The 25,622-nt window shown below is 43.4% G+C and overlaps 3 protein-coding genes across 6 annotated transcripts; 2 read left to right on the top strand and 1 right to left on the bottom strand.

The window, feature by feature from the left end:
- The first annotated feature begins 5,471 nt into the window (after nucleotides 1-5,471).
- LOC103712034 (GATA transcription factor 18-like) lies at nucleotides 5,472-12,590 on the top strand. Its single transcript, XM_008798409.4, has 8 exons — nucleotides 5,472-5,910; nucleotides 7,930-8,016; nucleotides 8,105-8,241; nucleotides 10,470-10,589; nucleotides 10,729-10,834; nucleotides 11,830-11,895; nucleotides 11,984-12,078; nucleotides 12,165-12,590. The coding sequence occupies exons 1-8, from the start codon at nucleotides 5,632-5,634 to the stop codon at nucleotides 12,229-12,231; spliced, it is 957 nt and encodes a 318-aa protein (XP_008796631.2). The 5' UTR covers nucleotides 5,472-5,631; the 3' UTR covers nucleotides 12,232-12,590.
- A 1,023-nt stretch (nucleotides 12,591-13,613) lies between these two features.
- On the top strand, nucleotides 13,614-23,220 carry LOC103712035 (protein RDM16-like). 4 transcript variants are annotated; one of them, XM_008798410.4, is made up of 7 exons: nucleotides 13,614-14,959; nucleotides 17,216-17,494; nucleotides 17,596-18,054; nucleotides 18,138-18,332; nucleotides 18,419-18,576; nucleotides 18,661-20,305; nucleotides 22,942-23,220. In XM_008798410.4, the coding sequence occupies exons 1-6, from the start codon at nucleotides 13,997-13,999 to the stop codon at nucleotides 19,517-19,519; spliced, it is 2,913 nt and encodes a 970-aa protein (XP_008796632.2). In that variant the 5' UTR covers nucleotides 13,614-13,996; the 3' UTR covers nucleotides 19,520-20,305; nucleotides 22,942-23,220. The 4 variants fall into 4 exon arrangements, with proteins under 4 accessions (XP_008796632.2, XP_026662366.2, XP_026662367.2 ...); XM_026806565.2 differs by having other exon boundaries at nucleotides 18,661-20,313; XM_026806566.2 differs by lacking the exons at nucleotides 13,614-14,959; nucleotides 22,942-23,220 and having other exon boundaries at nucleotides 17,216-17,293; nucleotides 17,373-17,494; nucleotides 18,661-20,145.
- On the bottom strand, nucleotides 20,351-25,183 carry LOC103712084 (GDSL esterase/lipase At5g03810-like). The gene is made up of 5 exons (XM_039117310.1): nucleotides 24,727-25,183; nucleotides 24,342-24,472; nucleotides 24,012-24,245; nucleotides 20,999-21,254; nucleotides 20,351-20,870 (listed from the first exon to the last, which is right to left on the bottom strand). The coding sequence occupies exons 1-5, from the start codon at nucleotides 24,959-24,961 to the stop codon at nucleotides 20,677-20,679; spliced, it is 1,050 nt and encodes a 349-aa protein (XP_038973238.1). The 5' UTR covers nucleotides 24,962-25,183; the 3' UTR covers nucleotides 20,351-20,676.
- Nucleotides 25,184-25,622: the final 439 nt, after the last annotated feature.

Genomic DNA, 25,622 nt, shown 5'->3' with positions numbered 1-25,622 from the left:
AAACCAGCATGTACTCCCTCCTTACGGGCGTAAGTCCTTGGGACGGCGCCCGCGACATTGCTCCCCTTTCAGAGCGTCGCCATCACTGAAGCCCCCCCGAGCTCATGCAGACCGAGCTCAGAAACCCGAGCGCAAAACACCTAAAAAATCAAGCCAAAGAAGGCCGGTGCCGAACCAAGTCCTGAGGGACTTCGAAGCTCGAGAGCTATCAAAATATCTCCAAAAGGTACAGGACGCCACTTTGGCTTCAAATAAATTCAATATTTTATCTATTTTCAGGTTAGCCAACGAGCTCGGCTCGTTCTCCTACCCTGACCACGGTCAGGACGCCCCGAGACGTCGGGATGCCCCGGCTATAGGGAAGCTCGAGACGTCGAGATGAGTTGCGGTCCTCTCTGACCAGACGAGCTCGGCTCGTTCTCCATCGGCTTCCACCGTCGAGCTCGGCTCGTGCTCCCCGACTATGAGTTGCGGTCCTCTCTGACCAGACGAGCTCGGCTCGTTCTCCTACCCTGACCACGGTCAGGATGCCCCGAGACGTCGGGATGCCCCGATCTGTCGGGATGCCCTGAGACGTCAGGATGCCCCAATATATTGGGATGCCCTGCCACAACGGGATGCCCCGATTCGTCGGGATGGCCCGAGACGTCGGGGTGCGGTCTTAAGTGACTAGACGAGCTCGGCTCGTTCTCCATCGGCTTCCACCGTCGAGCTCGGCTCGTGCTCCCCGACTATGAGTTGCGGTCCTCTCTGACCAGACGAGCTCGGCTCGTTCTCCTACCCTGACCACGGTCAGGATGCCCCGAGACGTCGGGATGCCCTGAGACGTCGGGATGCCCCAATATATTGGGATGCCCTGCCACAACGGGATGCCCCGATTCGTCGGGATGGCCCGAGACGTCGGGGTGCGGTCTTAAGTGACCAGACGAGCTCGGCTCGTTCTCCATCGGCTTCTACCGTCGAGCTCGGCTCGTGCTCCCCGACTATGAGTTGCGGTCCTCTCTGACTAGACGAGCTCGGCTCGTTCGCCTACCCTGACCACGGTCGGGATGCCCCGAGACGTCGGGATGCCCCGATCCGTCGGGATGCCCCGAGACGTCGGGATGCCCCGGCTATAGGGAAGCTCGAGACGTCGAGATGAGTTGCGGTCCTCTTTGACCAGACGAGCTCGGCTCGTTCTCCATCGGCTTCCACCGACGAGCTCGGCTCGTGCTCCATCGGCTATGAGTAGCGGTCCTCTCTGACCGGACGAGCTCGGCTCGTGCTCCTACCCCGGCCTCGGCCGGGATGCCTCGAGATGTCGAGATGCCCCGATTTATCGGGCTGAACCAATACGTTGGGATGTGGTCTTCATTGGCCCAACAAGCTCGGCTCATTCTCTATTCTTGGATTTCTCTGCCGACGTCCCCAAAGAACGGACTCCGAGCAGAGGAGCGTCTTCAGTCGCCTCGGCGCAGGGACGCACTTGGTACCAGGTACCCATTTATTTAATGTCTTTACATTATTTTATTCTTGGACTTTTCTCTGCCGACGTCCTCGAAAAACGGACTCCGAGCAGAGGAGCGCCTTCAGTCGCCTCGGCGCAGGGACGCACTTGGTACCAGGTACCCATTTACTTAATGTTCCTACATTGATGTCTCTATTGTCTATTCTATTCTTGGATTTCTCTGCCGACGTCCCCAAAGAACGGAGTCTGAGCAGAGAAGCGTCTTCAGTCGCCTCGGCGCCAGGACGCACACGGTACAAGGTACTCATTTACTTAATGTTTCTACATTAATGTCTCCATATTGTCTATTTTTGGATTTCTCTGCCGACGTCCCCAAAGAACGGAGTCCGAGCAGAGAAGCGTCTTCAGTCGCCTCGGCGCAAGGACGCACACGGTACAAGGTACCCATTCATTTAATGTCTTTACATTCTCATTTATCTTTACTTGGATTCTTCTCTGCCGACGTCCCCAAAGAACAGACTCCGAGCAGAAAAAGCGTCTTCAGTCGCCTTAGTGTAAGAACGCTCACAACACCAGGACGATCGATGACTGAACTACTTCCTTCGCCCGAGCCAAAAAGCAGCTCGGACTCGGAAGTCGGGGGGTAGTGTTGGTGGAAAAATGGACCACCCCACAAATGTAATTATAGCACCCAAATCCATCAGCAAGCTCGAGCTCATCCTAAGTGATTGAGCTCTTCCGCTCTCGAGCTCATCCTAAGTGATCGGGCTCTTCCGCTCTCGAGCTCATCCTAAGTGATCGGGCTCTTCCGCTCTCGAGCTCATCCTAAGTGATCGGGCTCTTCCGCTCTCGAGCTCATCCTAAGTGATTGAGCTCTTCCGCTCTCGAGCTCATAGACCAGAGAGCCGAGACCAGAGAGCCGAGACCAGAAGGCCGAGACCAGAGAGCCGAGACCAGAGAGCCAAGACCAGAAGGCCGAGACCAGAAGGCCGAGACCAGAGAGCCGAGACCAGAGAGCCGAAACCAGAGAGCCGAGACCAGAAGGCCGAGCGCAGCAGGCCAAGCCCATGCCTTAGCCAAATATCCAATTTCCACCTAACCCTCTAAGAGACCTGACAACTCCACTACAACCTGCCGCTATCTCCAAGCCATCAAGGCATAAGATCTCCACAGGTATTCGGCACGACCTGCCATTAATGCATGAGACCCCCTCAAGTCTCCGATGCATTCAGTCATTTAATGAACACGGCTCAAGGCGATCTTCGGATCACTGAACCATCAAAGCGTATGGCTCTCCCTGACCGCCGGTTCACTCGGTAATAAATGCACTTACCATCCACGGACCCCAGGCCCACCACGGCCGGCGGTTCCACCACCCCAACAGGTCCGATCGACCGTGACAACTCCCTGGTTCCGGTCTGATTCGGCCTTATTTTCCACCACGCCATTAATGGGCCAAATCGTGCCCAATTATTACAAAACAGGACAAACCTCCTGTCACCTCCCAGGTAACAAAAATCCTCCTATAAAAGGAAACCTGGGGGGAAAAGGGAGGGGGGACCAAAACGGGAGGAAAAACCCGAAGCCGGAGAGAACCCTCCTAGACCGGGTGGAAAGAAGTAAACAACACAGACAATTGAGGAAACTGATCCTCTTGATTTTATCCAAATATTCTGGCTGTCTTCTCCACATACGGGCTTCCCTGCTCTCTCCACATATTGGCCCCCTCTGACTTAAGCATCGGAGGGCCGGCACCGGGGAGCCCGGCCATCGGTTTTCTTGCAGGACTTACGCCCCCCAGGAGGACGCCACCCGCCGGCACGCCATTGACCACCGCTCCTGCGGCGGAGCTCCACCCTACAGGAGAACGCCAGTAGCCGGCGCACAGTCATCCACCGTCCCTGCGGCGGAGCCCCTCCTCCCCGGACGGGACAGGACACCTTCTTCACCGCTCACCCCACTCTCTACAGCCCCCAGGAGGACGCCCACCGCCGGCACGCCATCGACCACCGCTCCTACGGCGGACTTGCACCCCTCCAGGAGGACGCCACCAGCCGGCGCACGGTCATCCACCATCCCTGCGGCGGAGCCCCTCCTCCCCGGACGGGACAGGACACCTTCTTCACCGCTCACCCCACTCTCTACAGCCCCCAGGAGGACGCCCACCGCCGGCACGCCATCGACCACCGCTCCTACGGCGGACTTGCACCCCTCCAGGAGGACGCCACCAGCCGGCGCACGGTCGATCGCCGCCCCTGCGGCGGAAGCCCCTCCTTCCCCGGCTTCGCGGCGGCCCCCGGGTCCAATTTCCAGCAACATAAACTTTTGGCTGGAGGGCCCCTTCCAAATGGCTCAAGACAACATCCGAATCTTGCAGCCTGCACAGCAAATGCCATGGTTAAAAAAGTAAAATATTTTTTTTCAGTATATGATATATGTGCTGTAGAAACATTGGCCAAATTATACCGACAAGATTATCGATATCATAACAAATCATAGAAGATTGATTGCTCGTTGAATTGTATATTTTCTTTCTTTGTTTTTTTTTTCTTCTGATGTTTGAGATATTCGGTCTAAATCACTGTTATATATATGCACATTGAACACCAAGTAGATGGGAAACCAGCAACTCATCACTATCTTCACAGAACACTGACCAGTCGTTGAAAGGGCTGATTGCTAATGACATACGAACTGAAGAAGAAGAAGATGCTCTGTTAAGAAAAATTCTGAAGTTTCTTCCTTTTTAAAGGCTCCAAGATACTGCTGCTACAAGGGACTACAAAGCTGAATGCATCGATCCTTCGAGGAGTTTGTTCCACCAACTATATAGAGGGGAAATCCAAGAACACCACAGGTTGCTGCTGATTATCTAATCTTTGAAACACACTTCTCCTCCAGATTTCCATGGCAGACGGGCATTTTTAATTCCTCTAATAACGTAAGAATCTATAGAAAAAGGTTGTTGAAATACAAACCTTCCTTGTTCAAGCTCCAAACTAACCGATCTCGTCTTGAATGCAAGTGGCAGTCTCTCAGGAGGACTGAAATCATCCGTCGGCCCAAATAATGAGCTTGGCGGTCTTAAGTCTCCACGACGCAGTTCTGTTGTTGAAGGTTGTACGCTTTCAAAAGGGTTCCAGATTCAAACTGATTTCCTTCTACGAGTAATGGAATTATGGTTAACCAATTTTGATTTTTCATAAATATAGAAGCGTAAAGAAGTGAATATGGTACTCAAATAACGATAGATATGTCAAAAGTAGATTTGAGGATTCTAGATGCACGCCATTAACACATTTATGAATAACAACGTTTGATTCTTGATGCATGACCGACATGGCTAATCTATCTTCTTCCTACAATAGTTGTCTTTCGAGTTTAACACAAGTTTTGAAAATTTTGGACATCATGAGAATTAAGTCTAACTAGGACAAGAACCCATCGTCAGTAACCATCTTGATCTTGTAGAGCATCTGGCTAGTGATGAATCTATAGGTGTTTATGTTTGGGATTGAAGAGAGATCTATGATATATTGCTCACCGGATCACAAGTTCTTACTCTGATAAAAAAAATAAATTCAAGCAGAGTAAGATTAAAGTCCCCAGGGATAACATCAGTTCGAGATTTGAATCTTAGATTTTTCGTTTGGAAGCGAGAATATGTGCCGTTGGGCCACTGCTTAATTGGCGCAATCAAGGCCTCACGAGTCACGGGGAGAGCCTCGCAAATATGAAGGTTACATAAAAAGGCTGGTTTCTGTTCGAGAATAGACAGCTGATCCACGTTCCCCATCCCCTGTTGCTTATGTAGCGGCCAATATCTTTGCCACACATCACTGACAATGGTCACGTGATGAGGGATGTGGGGTGGCTCATGATGCCCCACGTGTTAACTGTGGTCCTCACCGAGCCATCGCCGAATCCGACGGTCCTCGTGCCATCCACCCAACGGAGCGGCCACCAAGTGGGCCCCACGTCAAGCGCAGCGGTGGACTTGTCCACACGGGCTTCCCGTGTTTCGCAACATCAAACCGCAATCCAGCGGCTGTGATTCCCACATCACGCCATCCTCCCCCACCCGCTCCCGGACTGCCGCCTCGGGTTAGGTTTAGGGCTTCGTCGCCGTCAGCCGCCGTGCCGCCGGCAGCCCTGCCCGCCCCCCTCCCCAACTGAACGAGAGGATGTCGGATGCGAACCCGCCGGATAGCCATATGTACGGCCACGACGGCGCAGCCGGCGAGGGGGCCGGCGGCGGCGGCGGCGGCTTGGAGGGCGGGTCCGGGGTCGAGAAGATGGATGCCGCCGCCGCCTCCACCTCCACCGCCCCGCAGGCGTCGGATCAGGACCACCTCGCCGACGCCGTCGACGCGGCCATGCCGCTCATCAACGCCACCTCGAACCAGCTCACGCTCTTGTTCCAGGGCGAGGTGTATGTCTTCGACTCGGTCACGCCCGAAAAGGTGTGCGCTTTTCTTCCTCCGGATCTATTTTACCTTTTTAGTCCTTTTTGTAGTGTTCGCTTTCGGGGTTTTGCCTCTTTCTGTTTAAATCTGGTTAAAGGTGGTTTCTTTTTGTTCGCATGCGATACTGTTGTGTTATAAAACAGTGCTCTGCCACTTCATCGGATCGTATGAAGTTGTTTGAATTAGTGTTTGCTTCATCTAATTGATGGTTGCCTTGCTTTGTAATTTGTAAGAAAATTTTATGCTTTTTCTGATAGTTAATATGGTGTTTGTAATGATTGATGCATCGCCTAATCGATCCACACCGTCCAATTGATGACTGATTTGCGATGATAGCATCATTGTGCTCGTTCCGAACCGTTTGATTAGAATACTAATGACTGCTGGATGTGAGTTTGAAATGGTGGTGCTAGTACTGATCAAGTGATTCAGGTAGTTGGATATATGTAGTAGATGATGGACGTCATATCAAATTGGCAATGATTCTGCTAAATGAAAGTTTTTTTTTTCTAGCTGTGTTTATGACTATTTACCAAAGGCAGCTAAGAATTTTTTTAAGAGGAAGATAAGAAAAGGATGCTGCTTATAGTTCAAATTGATATGTCACAAACAGTAAATATACTCTTTAATTCGATGGAAACCATCAGAGGTCAACTACTTTTATCCTTACCTCGAGATCAAAATCTTATAGGAATCTAGTTTAGCTTTTAAGGTTTTCGTTTTAATGAATTCAGTCTCCCTTCTATCAGAAGGTTCTGAGTGTTGTATTCTCTTCCTAACTCCTAGAAAAGCTGTGGGTGTTGTTTTCCAAGAGAAATAGGCTAGTGTCTGCATTCTGACTAGGATCTCTGAAGTGGATTTTTGCTGTCACTCCAATCTGTTGTATTTGATCCAACTTCATTGATCATTAACAGTTGACTCTTTATTTGACCAACATTATATGTCTGTCTAGGCAACGCACACGTCTTTCTCCTCTGGCTATGGTGTTCTTCTTCAAGCTCACTTTGTTTCATTAAATACTGCTATGTCGCTAGCTCATTTTCTAATGTTCTTCACACTATTTTGATTCACTGTCTTATATTTATCCCAAGGAATGTCTATGGTGTGCAGGCATTATCAATCCATATGGAAGGAAATGTTGGTGCACTAGCTGAAATTTTGCTCATGTTCAATCTGACATATTGCAAACTATGTTTCAATTTGTCTCTTTTGCATGTAACTTATGCATAGGATGACTGTAGTTTCCTCGATCAGATGTTGTCTTCTTCCTCTTTATGCATACTCTTATGAAAACAGGAAGGTTATTCCTGGGCTAACATATAGTGAATGGATCTGGCACTCTTTGTTACCCGCTTGATGCGAATGTGGGAGGCAGACAATCTTTTACCATTCCTGTGTAAATAAATGAGCGGTGCTTAAGAAAATTCAAGGTGATTGAATGACTTAGGTATATGAAGTCAGAAGTTAAGTAACTGGTCATGATGAGTGCTTCAAAATTCAGACCAGTTTCATGTTTGGGAAAATCATCAAACATCATAGCACATAGACTTAACTGATCAAAATTCCCAACTCAAGAGAACAATATTGGCAGAAAATTATTATTAGTTCAATTGACTAGATAATCTGACCAGAATCCTAATCGACTGATTTATTGGTCAAGTTTGCATATGGCATACATTTTACAGGGTACTATTTCCAATAGAAAGGTGTTTTTTCCATTTTAATTTATCATGCACGCTTCTAAATTGCTACTACAATGAATCTTTTTGTACCACTTTACTAAAAATGTTTTTTGAAGGATTTCGCCTTGCTGTTAGAAAATAGACTAAATGGGCTGTTAATGTGGACAATAGAACTTGTTTAAGGTATTATTTTTTTCAGAAACTTGGTGCCTTCCATGGTAAATATCTTCCGAGTGCAGAAGGCTTCTTCTATTAAGTCAATGTGGACTTCTGACTGCACTTGCTGCTGGCCTATTCAGAAGTAATTCTCTTTAATGGGACTTTTTTGCTGCAGGTGCAAGCTGTGCTGTTACTGTTAGGAGGGTGCGAAGTACCAACTGGTATAGCTGGCATGACATTACCCTGTCACCAGGATGACAGGGTACTCCCACATCATTCAATTACCTCATCAAAATGTTTAATTTGTATTTTTTTCCTTGTTCACTCTTTTTAATTGCATTCTGCAATAGGGTTATGATGATATACTACGACGGACAAATATTCCTGCAAAAAGGATTGCTTCACTGATTAGGTTCCGTGAAAAGCGCAAGGAAAGAAATTTTGATAAGAAAATCCGTTATAATGTCCGCAAGGAGGTCGCTCTCAGGTATGCTAACAATGCCATTTTATGTGGTTTTGACTAGCTAATAACAAAGCCTGTTAAGTGGATTTAGACCTCAAACAAAGTTCTGTTAAAATATCACCCACGTGTTACTGTTAAATGGAAGTCCTATGGTCATTTTGGACTCTCTTGGAATCTGTAGAGCATAGGGTAATTTTTTTTTGACAAGACATAGATGTCTAACTGGAGAATGATTGAGATAATGGCAGGAAGTGGTCATTTGGCCTACTGCTTATTTATGAATCAACATGGATAGGGGGCTTTAAATCAGGCTTTCTCCTAGATCCTTAAAATCTGCATTCAATGTATAATAATTTTATGGCATGGGTGGGTTTAAAGCAGTCTTTCTTAATGGATTTATAGGTAAAACTAAAAAGATAAAGCATAGTTACTAATAATTTTTGAGAATAATGCCATACAATGACTAGTTTCTCAAATTTACTTTATCTCCTTTTCTTTCAAACCATTAATTTTTTTTTCTTTTCCCTTTTTGTTTCAATCTTTCTTTCTTAATTAGCATCAAAATCTCAAATTATTACATAATCATTTCAAACTACAAAGGCTATGCCCTTAAACCTCATTCTTTGTGTCTTTATGTGCCTTTATATTTGATTATTGAGTGTGCATGGACACGGAAAAGGCTGTTGCTAGCTACTTGAAAAATCTATGACTTGACACTTCATCTATCTTCGTAAGTAGAATCTTAAGTTTTGGCCAAACTTAAAATGTTATTGCCTTAATTAATTCTTATGTGACTACATTTTGATACTCAAATAGGAGAAACTGCCATTGCCCCTTGTTGAATAGTGTACAGATTGTGTGTCTGGATTGACTAGTTCCACATAAAAACATTGGAGCAATATAAGTTATTGATGTTATATGATATTGTTGTTCACATTTTATTTATACGGAGGTGGAAAACGAGGAATGTTATCTCAAAGGTCTGCATGGGGTGGCAATTCATTTTTATATTTGTTATAGTGACAGGCAGCAAATGTGGTTGCTCCTGGAGCTTTAAACATTCTGAGTCTGTTGATACAACCACAATCCATGAACTAGGAAAGTGATTTCATGCAGTTCAACAGGATCTTCATCTGCGATTATGTAGTACAAGGTTATGGATGGTTAGAAGTGAAGGAAAGAAGGATTCTTTGTTTTGTATTTTAAAGGAGTCTAAGAGTGATTATCCTTTTTCTTTATGAAAATTATTAAATCTGGCAAATGTTATATTATAATTCAAGGATATTATATTTATTTTTTCTTCAGTGACCATGGGTCCAAAGAGACTTAAAAACCAAGCTGAGTTTGCTGTTATATTTTGTGTACAGGCTACTTATCACCAGCCCTGTGAACTTAGCTCATGCAATGAGACAACTTAGCAAACATCAGGCATGTTAGAATATGTTCCTGATTGGTATTGGAAACATTGTTGAACAACTGAAAAATTTATATAAATTCATTGTTTTACCCAACATAATAAATGGAAATTGATCAAATCAAAGAAGGGAAAAGATGGAAAACAGGAAGCTACAAAATTTACAATTATTTTTTTTTATTTTCTCTTTTTTGTTTTGATTTGATTATGATTGCTTTTGATGTCAGCTAGGAATGTGCATTTTGCACTCATTCTTTTTTGGGGCAGCCGGGGTGGGCGCAGTTGCAAAATTAAGTTTCTAGGAAGTGATTATGTCACTTCAATATGGGCGTCCAGGTTGAATAATTTTATGTACTCAATAAGCTCTATATGACTTGTCAATTGCAAAATACATTGTCTCAATTTACATGAGTGTACAAAGAGAAGTGAATTTACAAAATTATTCTATATTGCTAATTTTTATGGAATAATGATAAGTCAAGCAACGGGATAGGTAATATTCACATTGCTAATCTTTACTGCATCCAGGAAGAAACATTTTTCAGGAAATCTTTGTTCATGTTGAATATATGGAAAATATTGTTGCTGCCTGGATAGCAACTTCTTTATTCTCTTTTCCATTTTTTCACTTATCCTAAAATGAGATTGATTTTATTGGAAAGCAATGATTCAGTCACAATACATGAATCATGGATTATAAACCAATTTCATTTTTTATAATGTCTGACTTTCTTTTTTCTTGGAAATCCCTTTTGTCTCTGTTCTTTAGTTCCTAGTAGTTTGTTTTAGCCATGGCAAATTCAAATTCATGTTCCATTTATATAAATGGCTTTGGCAGAATGCAGCGTCGGAAAGGGCAATTTGCTGGGAAGGCAAATCCCCAGGAAGGGGCGTCTGCCTCGTCAAGTGTTCATCTTGCTCAGAGCTCAACCCAAGACGAGCCTCCTCGACAATCGAAGTGAGTCTTGTGCCATGCTTCCATTTTGGCAGATATTGTCACTCTCGCTTGGTTAAATGAAACTTTTTGCTTCTCTTACTCCCCGTCCCTGCATGTCTCCCCCATCTATTAATTACACTTCTTTTTATGTGCTTGCCAGATGTCAGAATTGTGGCATTAGTGAAAAGATGACGCCGGCAATGCGTCGTGGGCCAGCTGGTCCAAGGTCTCTTTGCAATGCTTGTGGACTAATGTGGGCAAACAAGGTCTATAACATTTTCTACCTTCACTGGTATCATTTTTACATGATTTCTTCATGGTTACTTTTCAAACATGTCTGACTGCAATCCTAGGTTTATTTATTTATTTATTTTGAGAACTTACTGTCTTATTAGCTGGTATTTGTGCAGGACATTCACTTAGAGGAAATGTTTTTTGAAAAATATAAAGTTGTCAAAAATGTTTAATCTAAACTGCATGCCACAATAAGTCCTAGAAACTTGTTAGTAATCATGGGATATGCGAATAAAATGATGATACCATGCAATCTGTCAGGAAGCATATAATATACATTAGGGGGGATTGTGATGATAAAGGCATATCCATGCATATGTGTATGTGTATAGATGTGTGTGTGTGTACAGAGACATATGCACATACTAGGACTGGGCCACAAGCAATTCAGGTAACTGAATCTGAAGGAATGAGTATTTGATGGGCAAAGGTCAATCAGTGAAAGCATGAAATTCCATTGCGATGGGATTAGGGGGGGAAAACACAAATTCCACACATGCACCAAAAAAAAGAAAAAACTCGTTTTCTAAATTTCAAAGGCGGGAAGGAGGTGGAGAGTTCTTATCCTCTCCTTTCACAGGCAAAATCAGCAAAAGAGGTCTCCAGATATATCTTGCAGTAGGTTGTAGGTAAGTTGCATGTGTCATCGATACATATCATGTACATAATTTTTTATCTTCATATTTCTGTTTTGAGCCCAGAGGTCAGATTATCGACTGGAAAAATTGCAACTTTGCTGGTACAAGATTAAACCTAGCTGTCCATATGAGGAAGCAGGGAGGGTTATCTGCATCAGCATGTGTTTATGCATGCATCGTCGATGACACCTAATTGAAAATTGCTTTTATGCACAGCTCTATAGTTTGAGATCTCCATTGTCAAATTGTTGATGCTGCTAAACGAACCATTATTGGATTTTTATGAAGCTCTTTCTGTTGTTGTAATGCTTGATTTTTGTAATCCTCAGGGTACATTGAGGAGCCCTTCTAAGGTGAAAATGAGTAGTCAGAGCCCTGCCAATCCGATCGAACATGTATGGTCTTCCTACAGTAACTATGAGAAAAATAAGAAGCTGCTTAACCATGCATGATTAAATGTACTGCTGTTTGTTTTTCCTACAGGGTGAAGCCATTGATGCAGAATTGGGGAGTGACAACAAAGCCCTTGTTCATACATCAAACAATCATGACTCTGTTGTTGTAACCACTGCTGAGATGTGAGTATAAAGTGTCGGTATGTTTTCAAAACTCCGGTGCAATAAGACTTGCAGCTGATCTTTCTTTTCTGGATAACCATGTTCAGAGTGGCGGAGGGTATACCAGCAGGTGGGAGCCAAGAGATGGAGGAAGACTTTAAGACCGAACTGTAAGAAGTATAAAATTGTATTTTTCATTAATAGAAGCTTTGGGATCTTCTGGGTTTAATTTATATGGACTGCTTGATCGAACGAGGGATGAGATAGGAGAGTGCAGCACTTCATGCGAGAGCATGCTGATATCGCTGTGCATGTGAGATGTACATCGTGTCGTCACTATTTTCTGTACAGGAACCTTCATGATCTGACAGAAAATGACCTGCATTATCTGCAACCTTTGTTTCCTCCCCATTCTTTTGAAACTTGAAGAATGTCAATGGCGCTAAGCCATAAATGGCGTTGTAGCTCAGAATTTCGGTGGATGTCAAAGATGTTAGATTGATGAAAGAGTTCGGTATGTTGCTTTTTTTTTTTCTTTTTCCAGAGATCGTTTTGCTAATTAGTTCTTGTTCATATGTTTGCATTCATTTCTAGGTTTAAAGTTTCTGTTTTTTTTTTTTCTTTTTTAAAGTACTTGCAGAATTCTAGCATTGCAAAAGCAATGGGCTAGGTTGATACTGATAGTCCAGTGCTTGAAGTTATTCTTGATTTGTAGTCAAACCGTCGAACCTCTTTGAGACTGGTAGTCTACTTCATATTGAGAGGCAATCTAGTGGCTTATGGCCATGCATGTCGGAAAATAGGCTTCTGGTCCAAGTATTTAATCCCCCTATCGTTGTGATGATCTTGCTGCTTTTAAGAGCCGTGCCCCCCAGCTCTTGCGCAAAGCAGTACGACAAATCACACGGCTTGCTCGTGTCGTGCATGAATCCAGTTTGGAAGAAACAAGCTCTTAGTAGAGACTGGCTTTTAAGTGGAGGAGCTAAATTGTCGTCCATTTTGGCCGCAAGCCACTAGGTTGCCTCTTAATATGAATAAGCCAGCGATCTAATGAACAAGTGGGCAAATTGATGGGTGCTCCGAAGCATTACTTTTTTTCCCCCTAATGTATAATTGTCGTATGTAAGATGAATTTTACTAATGATCATGGCGATGCATGTGAGGCAAAAACATAAAATAATTCCAATTATGTTAAAAAGCACCAGTAGTCACGATCCTTTGTCTGAAAAATTATGTTCCCGCTTTAAAAAGTAATGAGTGCATACGGCTTCTTTTTCACCTTTAAGTCTTAACAAAGACATTGAATCGGGTTTTTTTTTTTTTTTCCCTTGGTGAAAATTGAACCAGTTGAAATATGTTTTTTATAGTAAAATATGTTTTTATTAAAGAAGAGGGTAGACAGAGACAGACACACAGAGAGAGAGAGAGAGAGAGAGTATTACGCGCAAGCCTGCCATGGTTAAGGGCTCAAAATAATTTGCATTGTAAGAGTAGGAATCTATGGCCTAATATAATGATTAAGCTGGTAATGGTATGCTTTACTATATAAATAGGCAGAACGCTAAATTTGGCGGAGCCAACTATATATCTATATTTACAATAAAACGTTCAGAAACTTAGACCTGATGGAGCACCGTCCGGGACGGGCTCACATTTCAAGTTTGACCGGATACCTATGCCCACCCAGCCCAGGCCTGGCTCGAGCAGGATTATTTTTGTTAATTTTTACAGATCCGGCCCGATTTTGGATTAGGCCTTCTTTTTTGCCCCAACCCAGTAAATTTCGGGCTGGGCTGGACGCTGCCCGTGATCAGCTCTACCCGGAACCACGGCCAATCTGAGGGCTCCCCTCCGTTCCTCCAAACCTTTACCAATTTTCCCACTTTGTAAGCCGGGCGCTCTTACTCGCTCCTCTGGACTCTCCTCGAAACCCTATCGCATGGACAAGGATCGATCCAGCCGGAAATCCCGAGACGATCGCGAGAAGGATGGAGATTCCGTCAAGGATCACCACCGCCGTGACCGCGACCGCGACCGGGATCACAAGCACCGGCACCACCACCCCGAGGTGAAGCGCCACGGATCGAGGGACGAGCGGCACCGCGACGATGACCGCCGCCGCCGCTCCCGGGACGACTCGCCTTCTGATCTTGAGCCGAGGAGGGAGGAGAAGCGCCACGGTTCCCGGGACGAGCGGCACCGCGACGATGACCGCCGCCACGGAGGCCGTGAAGACTCCCCAGCCGATCTTGAGCGGAGACGCGAGCGGTCGACGAGTAGGGCTAGGGATTCTGTCGAGCGGGGTAGGGTTTCCCTCGAGCAGTCCGTGGAGCGGCGCCACCACTCGTCTTCCTCGCGGAAAAGGAAGGAGCACGAAGGAGATGAGGAGGAGTGGGACAAGAACGGCAAGCGGGTCAGGGTTTCTGATGGGGTGAGAGAGGAGAAGAGGGAGAGACGGCGTTTTGAGGACCGGGCGGTAGAGGATTCGAGCGATCTGAATGGGGTTTCCAAAGAAGAGAGGAAAGAAGAGAGGGTTTCGAAGGATAGACGGAAGGAAGGAGGGTTGAGGGCTATGGAAAAGGATAGGGAGGACAACAGGATGAAGGAAGAAGTCATGGGCGACGCAGAAATCAAGAAACCGCGGAAAGAAGGGAGGAGGTTTAGTGATAGTGTCGAGGCAGGGGAGAAGAAAGATGAAGATGAACCTAAAGCAGTTGATAATAAAGAAGTGAGAGAGGAGTGGAGATCTAAGGATAGGGTTAAGGAAGAAAATTTGGGGACTGTGGATGAGGCAAAAACGTCAGTTTCATCCGTTAATTCAAAAGATGAGTCGGGCAACACGCAAGTGGTTAATGGTGATCAGAGCAGGATGGCGATGGAGAAGAGCGGTTCCAGACCTAACGTAAGTATCAGCTATTATGTTTCCTCTCGCTTTTGTTGTCTCTGTATACAATTATGGCTTTTACTTGTCATAGTATATGTAGATAAATCTCATATTGGCAGCAAAGCCTTCTGGATGGAATTTGTTTGGAATAGACTATTATATGTTACATAAATAAGGCCAGTCATATGGCCAGTGGTTCCTAAGCATTTAAAATAAAATTAGGACTTGTAATGTTTATATAAATCATATTGGCCTTTATTCATCTTTCTCTAATTATCATTACACACACATTTTAATTGTATGAAGCAATAGGACCATGCATTGAAAATCACAATGTGGAAGTGCAGAAGTACAAAATAACTTGCATTTCTACTGCTATCCTCATCAGGTTGATAAGTAGTCCTGAAAAGGTAACCAGGAGAAAAGCTGTATACAAAAGCTAAAACCTATATGTTTCCTGTATAATTTTAATGGTCTAGAAAATACAGAATATCAAAGTGTCTTCTCTCTAATTACTATAGATATGTTCTCATAATTTGTGCATACTATAAATCATAAATCCTGCATAACCAGAATGACCATTTTATTATCTAACATCATATTCTTTGGTATTCTATGTACAGCCTCATTTAGTTATAATGTTAGATCACCTTTGGGCTTTGAAAATTTTGTTCTAAACTTTTATTTAGAATTCAGTCATGTTGCCTAGTTAATGAAAACTATCATGAGGAGATGTTACAGTAATAAATGAGGAGATTTTTAAAACTCCACATCTAAAATTGTTTCATTGTTGTGTTTTTGCACACCTTAATCCTGAGTCATAATCCTATGGTGGGGGGCTGCATGTAAGGGACAGAATTTATTTCAGTTAATTTGATTGGTATTTGTGTTCCTCTCTTAGTTAATTTGATTGGTGATTGTGTTTCACTTGCATGCATATTTGATCTACTAAGGTTTGGGAAATCTTGGGGCAACATTATATGCTACAAATATCCACTCACACCTCAAATGTGTGTGTTTTCTTAGAAAGATAATGAAAAATAGATTCTTTTCAGAGGAGACCTCTTTTAGGGAGCATTAAAGTATTAAGAAAATCTTTCATAGATATCTTTTGCTCTCACTCTCAAGTTGTTCCAATCTATATATTTCATATGGATTAATTGATATGAAACCCTTCTTTTACATTTTTGCAGATTAATACCTCCCTTGTCCCAAAAATTTCCCAGTAGGATTTGAAGTCATTTTTTCTTTATTCCCAACGGAATTTTCACCAAAAATTTCTGTTTGGGAATATCCTTTAAAACTAAAGGACGAGATTTTCTTCATTTTATCTGTTGTTACAGGTGACCATATTTATAGCTGATCTTTCGCTTTTATTTTCACACCTCTCTTTGTTTGGTCCTTGGAGCTTGTAGCTACTGACCTATCCTTTCTCCTAGATGCTGCCATTGTCGGCTTCATACTTTTTGTAACCACCCTTACCTGTGTTGAAATCCCTTGGTTAAGACCTTTTAGTTTCCATAAAGGAACTAAAGGGACAAGGCTATTGGGAATTTTCTTAGATAAAGGAGGCATCCATAGGGATCTTTTTAATGTATTTCATATGTAAAGGGAGGATTGCAGGCATCAACTATCCTTTCCCCTGATACAGTCATGTGCATCTTAAGGCCAAGTAATTAGATAAATAGGATTCTGATGGCTAAAATAGCCTAGGCTAGGGATGCCATTATTTGGTAGGATCATAACCATCCATCAAATATTCTTGTTCCTAATTGGTCTGATTAATAGGTGTTCATGTCATGGCTCTGTTAATTCTGCCTTGGATTCTGATTTGCCATTATCACTTGTTCTTTGGATCCGCATAATGAGTCTATAAATTGATTGGCCGTTCTTGTTATGCGAACTGTCAATGTAGTATAGCAATACACTTCTAAGAATATCTGAAATATAATAATAAATCACAAGATGCTTTGAAATAATACTCTAACCATCAAGCTTTTTTCCATCTATCCTTATAATATAATAATATTCACAAGATGCTTTAGAAATAATGCTTAAGCTTTCTGAAGATGTTGTCAAAGTTTGTCTAGTGTCCAATTCTTGTGTTGTTTCTTGATGGATTGCTTGATAACGTTGTTATGGCATTGGCTACCATGAGTTTTTCTTTTATGCTGCTGTATTTCTAAATCTATAATGTCTTAGTGATTAACAATATATCCATGGCTCTTGTGGTTTTTATATGCTAACTCCTGCATATCCTTATGGTTTCTACAGGTCATTGCTCAGGAACCGCTTACTGTGGCATCAAAGGTTTCTATTAGCTCTGCCGCTTCTTATCCCTTTCCTACCAAGGTATCTTCAATTACTACCACCAATGAAAATGAGGGAGTTAGTATTAGATCTGATGAGGTTCCTGGAAAATCCAGTACAGATGGGACAGCAACTTCAGTCGCTGGCAAAAGTGGCAGCCTATCTCTTGATGCTTTAGCGAAAGCTAAAAAGGCTTTACAAATGCAGAAGGAACTAGCGGAAAAGCTGAAGAAGCTTCCTACGGTAATTGTAAACTAGGCAATTGCCTCTTAGGTTTGGTTTTCTTTTATTACATGTATTTTTTTCTGTAATTGATTTAAATCTTCTTCTTTTTTGCTCCACAGCTAAATAAAGTTGCTGGTACAAGCACTGAGAACTCCAAGGTAGTATATAACAAGGATGGGCCTAACATTCCTCCATCAGGTTTAGGAGCACCAGCTGGTTCTTCGACTTCTGCCTCTGCAAAACCAGTTCAGGCAATGCCAAGATTACCTGTCGGGGTAACACCATCTGAAAAGCCATCTGCTGCAGGTGGCATCGGCATTCTTCCTGGGCTCACAACAATACCTAATATTGAAGCTGTAAAGCGAGCACAAGAGCTTGCTGCTCAGATGGGATTTCGCCAGGATCCAGCCTTTGCACCTCTCATAAATATGTTTCCTGGACCGTCATCGACTGATGTAGCTGCACCTCAGAGACCTGCCAAGGCTCCTGTTCTGCTCTTAGATGCTCAGGGTAGAGAAATTGATGAGCATGGAAATGTCATTAATATGCCCAAGTTGACAAATCTCAGTACTCTGAAGGTGATTGTAGTGAGACTTCTCTTTCCTTTTATGATAGGTGCTTCCCTGTTGTTGACCATGTATTATTTGTTTTTGTGTTACAGGTCAACATCAACAAACAGAAGAAAGAAGCATTTCAAATTATCAAACCAGATTTAGATGCTATTGCAGAATCAAATCCTTATTTTGATGATAGGATGGGTATTAATAAAGCAAAGCTCTTGAGGCCCAAAAGGATGACATTTCAGTTTGTAGAGGAAGGCAAATGGTCAAAGCAAGCAGAGATGATAAAATTTAAGGTCTCATTTATGCTACAAGATCCTCTGTTTGTATGGTAAGTTCTTTCTCACGTTAATTTTTCTTACACCAAAGCCTTGCTTCACAGAGTCAATTTGGAGAAGCACAAGCAAAAGAATTGAAGATGAAGCAGTCACAGCTTGCAAAGGCAAAAGCTGAGCCCGACAGTAACCCAAATTTGATAGCAGTAGGGGTGAGAGTTACTAAAGAGAAGAAGAAGGAAGAGATCCCTGAAATAGAGTGGTGGTAAGTTGGTAATTCTCAATGTTATTATTTGTGATTTTGATTCATAGTCATCAAACAATAATCTTATTCTGTATTTGCAATCAGGGACAAGCCAATTTTACGATCAGGTATCTATGGTGATGTCGCCAATGAGAAACTAAACATGGACAAGATCACAATATATATAGAGCACCCACTTCCAATTGAGCCCCCAGCAGTGCCTGCCCCACCACCGCCACAGCCTCTGAAGCTTACGAAGAAGGAGCAGAAGAAATTAAGGACGCAGAGGCGCCTTGCGAAGGAAAAAGACAGGCAAGAAATGATCAGGCAGGGCCTGCTAGAGCCTCCCAAGCCCAAGATCAAGATGAGCAATCTCATGAAAGTCCTCACATCCGAAGCAACTCAAGACCCAACAAAGCTTGAAATGGAAATTCGTAGTGCTGCTGCTGAGCGTGAACAAGCTCATGTCGATAGAAACATTGCTCGGAAGCTCACCCCTGCAGAACGTCGTGAGAAAAAAGAGAGGAAGCTCTTTGATGATCCAAACACACTTGAGACCCTTGTTTCTGTATACAAGATTAAAGACCTTTCGCACCCACAAACACGCTTCAAAGTTGATGTGAATGCCCAAGAGAACCGATTGACAGGATGTGCTGTGATGTCAGATGGCATCAGTGTTGTGGTTGTGGAAGGGGGTAGAAAACCAATTAAAAGATATGGCAAGCTGATGCTGAAACGGATAAACTGGGCTGCTGCTGTTAGCAATGAGGAAAATGCTGAGGACTCAGATGCCCCTACCAACAGTTGTGTTTTAGTGTGGCAGGGTAGCGTTGCAAAACCTAGCTTCCATAGGTTTCTTGTTCACCAGTGCAGAAGCGAGGTTGCTGCCAGGAAGGTGTTTGCAGATGCTGGGGTTCCACACTATTGGGATCTGGCTGTCAATTACTCTGAAGAACTGTTGTAAGCGAAGCTGCTATGAGTAAATTTAGGGACTGCAAGGATCTGTGAACAATTAGAAAGTTTGCTTTTATATGGCTCCTTGGACAATAAGCTTTTCAAATCTATTTTTCAGACATTAGTTGGTTTTGATGAACCCTGGGCGTACTGCTTATGCTCTGAAGCTTCTTTTTGACCTGAATTCCCATATGGGTTCTTATTTTATGGGCCTGAAGCTTCATCATCCTATGCGCGCTTCCAGCAAGAAAGCATCATAAGTTTTGGATGCATGGCATGCGACGCGAGGTACCAGCGCACCTTTTGATGAAGTGAGTTGTTGCTGTGACTGAGATGATCAAAATTATTAACTGTGGTGACCGGGATAGTTATAATACTTAAATGTATCCTTTATTTCATGGATTGATTTTGGAAAAAAAAGGGTTCTTTTCACGGATCAGAGCAAAATTTGCTACATTTGTTAGGTTGCATTGTGGGCTTGGGTGTGATGAGTCCTTTATACAGAAACATTTGTGAGCACAAGTGAGTTCGTAAGCTCATTCAGTTTTCAGAGTTCTCCACAGGGAACGCGTTGAGAACCACCAGCTCAATAGCAAGAATGAATGGTTTGGCAGATGCTGATGCCATCTTTATTTATTGTTGCCTGCTGATCGATCATCAAGACCCCGATGAAAGTGTGACTCATACCCTGGTTAGATGCTGTTGTAATGCAACCCTGGAGAACCAGAAAGCATATTTGATACCCAAAATACTGTTGCTGTGATTCTGAAGCAAGATCTCAAATGTCATTAACTGGGTAATCAGGTTCCTCCCCATCTTTTCCTCGCCCCGTCCATCTCTCTTTTTTTTTTTTTTCTCTTTATCTCTTTCTCTTCGATCACTCATGATCTTGATGCTGGAAAATTTTCATGTGGGTCTCGTGGAGCAATCAGGTTCATTATATTGGTGCATTGATAGAAACAGGTTTTATTTTGAATCTGAGTTGGGTACTGAAATTTACTGGCTTTGAATTTGGGAAGCAAGTGGTGGGCGGGAGCGGGAGCACCGTCCACAAGACCCCCACCAACCCTTTGGGACCGGGAGTCGACTGAAATTTGAGGTACAGGATACCAGTTCAAGCGGCATACAATACCAAAGTACGGTGATAAGTTGATGGTAGATCATAACTTAAGAGATGAGATGGATGGCTTGGGTGAGGAGGGCATCTGCCAAGACCTGGTTGGCAGCCTCTGTAGTGTGGAAGCTATCCCAGAACACATACCCGGTGGCATTGGCACATGTCCACGGCCACGCCGCGTTGCACAGAACGGAAGCCTCGATGGTCCCGGTCCCACAGCACGCCTGCCTTGTCTCAGAGAACCCTTTTCAAAGCCAGAAAAAAGAAGATTAAGTCCTATTATTTTCAGAGGCCACCATCATCGGCAGACCAACATCCTTAGCAGAAACCGGCAGCTCACTGGCTGGTGAAATATAGGAGCACACAAGTTACCATTATTTTCAGGGTGCCTGATGAGGTCGAGCAGGGGGCTGTAGATGTCTAAGACAACCAGCTTCAGCCTTGGGTGGCTCTTCTTCAGGGCCCGGCCAGCTGCATTGAGCTTCTTGTTAAAGACTGCCGCATCATCGTTGAGGCGAGCAACGCAGTCATCGCTGCCACCCCCGAACAGCGTGATGGCTGCCGGAAGGCAGCCTAGCGGTGGCAGCGATGTCACCCCGATCCTCCGAGCTCCCAATTTGTACAAAGCCTGGTCCATCATGGTGAGGAAGGCAAATTTTGATCAATCATGCTTCATAAGGCAATTATCTCTATATTCAGGATGCAAAGGAAGCCAAAAAAAAGAAAAACATGGGACATCCTTGTGGCTGTCTGCTCAAGTTCTAGCAATGCAAGACATCACAAACAAAAATTACCTGAAGACTACATTTTCGTTTTACAGGCTTTTTCAAAAATCTAAAAAAAAAGCAAAATTAATTTAGAGATGAAGATTTAAAGGCGGAGAAGTTTGATCGGTTAGAGGCTGGATCAAATTCTAAAAGCTTGAAGCATGGGAAGTTTGATCGGTTCAAGGATCAATTAAGCTCATAAGAAAATCTTGAGCGAGAGGAACTTGATCGGCTGAATGTTGTACCAAGTTCAGAAAAGATTATGATTGAAAAACTAGTTGATTCTTTTGCTCAGGAAGAGTCAAAATATACTACATTGATCCGATCATAGGAATTTATATTAAGGAATCAAATTATGCAAAAAAAGTCTTGTGTTGAAGATATCCGATACATGGATGTTTCATGTGGAAATTAGTCTACCATGAGGATAACAAATTAACTAATTTTGAAGTAGTTTCAGAGATCAAACAGCAAAAAGATATGCTTGGTAAAGATGATTCATATTGTGCCTTAGTATTTGATAAGATTTTTGGTACATCAGTTAATCTTGAAGCTATTGCAAAGTTCGAGCTCTTAGCAAACTCTACGTATGAGCACTTGATTTCATGTGTAGAAGCTAAAATTATATATAGAAATTTGAAGCTGCTTAAATGGAGGTATGTGAATATAGCCAAAGTTTTATTACTGATTTCACAGGTGTGCAGATAATGGTCGATGCTCTGGTAAGCAGTGACTGTAACTGGCAACTTGATATTCGTCAATATAAGCTGGACGTTTTATGGAATCTCGGCTTAGTAACTGTAGAGTCCGTGCTGAGAGGAAGTATTAGAGGATATTGTCGATTCTAGGACATGTATCGAAAAGGACGGGCTAATAAAGAAGTCTTATTATTTATTTGATTTAATAAGTTATTGCATGTTATCATTACTGATGTAATACTAGCAATAAATGCTATAGCGTTTTACGATATCTACAGGTCCAATATTGTTAGTATGGACTTCGCAAGAAGAGAGAGTGCTAGAAGTCCATTGCTTGTCTTTTCTATGCTAGAATTATATTCCTACTTTATTTTATTTTTTTATTCCAATCCTAATAATAGTTTATTTTTTAGTGCTGGCCTATTTTAGCTAGGTTAAGTCTTAAACTTAATATATTGGATTTATTTTTTAGGTAGAGTTGGACATTAATATTTTTATATCTTAGTAGAAGATGGTAATATTCTTATCGAAGAAGAGATCGAGTATGATTTTATAAATAGAAGGAAAAGTTAGCTAAGAAACCTGGGGCTCCGTTGAGGAGAGACGCGAGAGAAGGCTTGGGAGACGACTTTAGCAGGGGAGAGAGAGCAAGCGAGCCGTTGCTTTCGTGTGACGTCCTTGCAGCAGCAGCAGCAGCAGCAGCAGCAGCAGCAGCAGCGAAGCATTGAGCTTCTATATTTTAATTATTTTTTTTAAAAAAATAATATTTTTTATTTTTTTTTAATGTATATATTTTGGATGCTGGGTCGGTATGAATCTACTTACTGTTGACTAATATGGTCTTCTGCAGACTGTTTGCACCGAATCTCTACTTTCTATCAGCGCGGAGGTACTAAAGCTCCAGGAGACTGATAAATGGAAGGTGGGCCTACCGATGAACTCCAAATAGGATGCAACAAAAGAGTGTCACAGCACAAATGTACGTCCCTGAGATGCGCAGCGTACTTATTTTGTCTGCTCGCTTTCTTACTGCAGTAGTTTTTCGGCTCTTTACCGCCAAACGACAGTCACAATGTCGTTATGTAATGAACGAAAATATGCATACGTACAGTTGCATTATTTTCCGGTAGATGAGGTTTTTCGAGCTACAAAGTGACCATGAGGGCATGTCATCCAAGTAGGTTATTCTTCGAGCAAAGAAAATCAAGCAGAGTTTTCAGACTAAAAAGACACATTTTATATTAAAAGAGAGAGAGAGAGAGAGAGAGAGAAAAGTTTTATTGAGAAAATCTTTAGAGGAACTGCTTGCATATCACCACGCATTTCTTCTCATGAATCACAGTTATCTGTGGAACTCAACAAAGTGTGAATGTGGGTTGGGCTTTTTCCGGCTCTCGCCTTTTTAACAAGCACTTGTGGAGGTATCTAGTGGAACGCTCGTCAACAAGAATGATTAAATAAGTGTTGAAACGTTGCAATGGATAAACATCAGTCCACATTTTGAGTCGGATGTCTGAGATAAGTTGCAGATCTTAAAATGAATCGGTGGACGGCAGGAAAACATATGGGACTGGGGTAAGAATAATCTAATGTTCTCGAAAATGATAAGATTTTGTTTAGGATGTCATCAGCACTACCACCTATTAAATCTTAGGACTGTAGGACCAGAGGATCTTTACCAACGTCCTCCTCTTTCCACTGTAGATGTCACACGGATAGGGAAGCGGCCGCCATCCAAACAACCAATAAATCGGTGGATTTTGGGTACATGGTCGACCATGCGACCAACCAATAATTGTACGCCAAATCAACAACCGATGCAATGTCTATGATGGTTGTATGATGCAGCAAACGATGTTAGATATGAAGGGAAAAAAAAGAAAAAGAAATATGAAGGGCGGATATGAAGAAGAAATTAACCTGAACGAAAGTACGGAATTTTTGAACGAGCAAGTCGGCAAACTGATCCGGAGTGTAGGCCTTTTGAAGCAAGGGGTTGATGAGGTAGTTCTGCACGTAATCGCTGGTACCCGTAGTCACTACGTAGATGGATCCGGTGAAGAGCGCCGTCGCATTCATCCTCCCTGCGATCCTCTCCACCTTGGACCGGTAATCCTTGTAGTTCCTCAGCTGCTGGTTCAGCGGGATCACATTCTGCAAGATAACTTATCCTATATAATCACAATTCCTATATTGCTAAAATCTGGATAAGATCGGATCCGAGCGAAATCGGAGAGCGCAAGCACTCACATAGAGGATCGATGTGCTTTCCAAGTAGCCAGAGGCGCCCGAGGCAAAGTTGGCACCAGACAAGAGGTTCTTCCCCGTGGCCTGTTCGCTAAGATAGGCTGGCGGATATGAAGCGAACCCGAGGTTCTCGACTGCGATTATAGGTATAAATATTGGTAATGTTAGTTTCGAGAGGGCATTCCTTTTCTTTTTTTTTATTTTTTTTCTCTTTTCATGGAGCACGCAACAGTAGTGTAGTCCTGATGGAGGGCAAAGATTGGGTCGGTTAAAATTTGAAATAGCAATATAATAGAAGTTAGCTCAGACAAGAACTTGCGAACAAGATGTGATGATTTGTATATATATATATATATATATATATATATATGGTAGGCACGTAGGTGACCTGCGAAGTCAGTGGCTAGCTTGCCATTGCAAAACCTTCCGGTGGGAGTGTGGTCGATGAAATCTCGGCCGTAAGGAGGGAAGTTGGCCTTGACGGGAGTGAGGCGGTTGTTGTTGTTGCCAACGTCGACGACCGAGTCCCCGAAGATGATGAACCCTGCAGGGACCAGGCCCTGCCCTTCAGACAGCCCCGCCAACCCAACCAGCAGCAGCAGCAGCGTCACAGCTCCGGCCATCCCACGGCTCTCCTTACGCGCTTCAGTAGTCTTAGGCTTCTCGATCGGTGGCGGGGAAGGAGGCCGGAGATGTTCGGAGAAGAGGGGAGAAAGAGGTGAAGGGTTCGGAAACAGGGAAGGGGTGGTGTGAAGTGTGAATGATGCACGGTGGTTGGAGACAGCTGGAGATGAGTGGGGCTGTGGGACATTTAGCAGGAGGAGTGGGCCGCGAGGAGAGGAGAGGAAAGGGCACCCCCAACTAGGGGTGGCAAAATATGATCCGACCCACCAATCCGACCCGTGTTCGACCCATCATAAACAGGTTTGGGTTTGGCCTAAACAGGTTCGGATCGTAAACAGGTCGACCCGTTTAACCTGTTTATTAATTGGGTCGAATACGGGTTTTAGATGTCTGACCCGTTTAAACCGTTTAACCCGTTTAACTGTTGGGCAGGTTAAACAGGTCTAAACAGGTTAAACGGGTTAAACAGGTTAAACAGGTCTAAACAGGTTAAACGGGTCTAAACAGGTCGGATTGGGCAGGTTAAACAGATTAGGTTGGGCAGGTTAAACAGGTCTAAACAGGTTTAACGGGTCAGGTTGGGCAAACAGATTAAACAGGTCGGATCGGGTTGGGTAAACAGGTTACCTGTTTATTAAACAGGTTAAACGGGTCGGATCG

The sequence above is a fragment of the Phoenix dactylifera genome, unplaced genomic scaffold (assembly GCF_009389715.1).
Source record: "Phoenix dactylifera cultivar Barhee BC4 unplaced genomic scaffold, palm_55x_up_171113_PBpolish2nd_filt_p 000204F, whole genome shotgun sequence".
NCBI lineage: Eukaryota > Viridiplantae > Streptophyta > Magnoliopsida > Arecales > Arecaceae > Phoenix > Phoenix dactylifera.
The sequence above is the reverse complement of the archived record's forward strand: the minus strand, read 5'-3'. Positions and strand labels throughout refer to the sequence as shown.

Excerpts from the sequence above, each read along its gene's own strand:
- LOC103712034 (XM_008798409.4), top strand. The coding sequence starts at position 5,632 with ATGTCGGATGCGAACCCGCCGGATAGCCATATGTACGGCCACGACGGC. Across the intron at positions 11,896-11,983 it reads CTGCCAATCCGATCGAACAT|GGTGAAGCCATTGATGCAGA; the intron begins GTATGGTCTTCC and ends TTTTTCCTACAG. Across the intron at positions 12,079-12,164 it reads GTTGTAACCACTGCTGAGAT|AGTGGCGGAGGGTATACCAG; the intron begins GTGAGTATAAAG and ends AACCATGTTCAG.
- LOC103712035 (XM_008798410.4), top strand. The coding sequence starts at position 13,997 with ATGGACAAGGATCGATCCAGCCGGAAATCCCGAGACGATCGCGAGAAG. Across the intron at positions 17,495-17,595 it reads AGCTGAAGAAGCTTCCTACG|CTAAATAAAGTTGCTGGTAC; the intron begins GTAATTGTAAAC and ends TTTGCTCCACAG. Across the intron at positions 18,333-18,418 it reads CAGAGATGATAAAATTTAAG|AGTCAATTTGGAGAAGCACA; the intron begins GTCTCATTTATG and ends CTTGCTTCACAG.
- LOC103712084 (XM_039117310.1), bottom strand. The coding sequence starts at position 24,961 with ATGGCCGGAGCTGTGACGCTGCTGCTGCTGCTGGTTGGGTTGGCGGGG. Across the intron at positions 21,255-24,011 it reads AATTCCGTACTTTCGTTCAG|GCTTTGTACAAATTGGGAGC; the intron begins GTTAATTTCTTC and ends ATGATGGACCAG. Across the intron at positions 20,871-20,998 it reads CAGGCACCCTGAAAATAATG|GGTTCTCTGAGACAAGGCAG; the intron begins GTAACTTGTGTG and ends GGCTTTGAAAAG.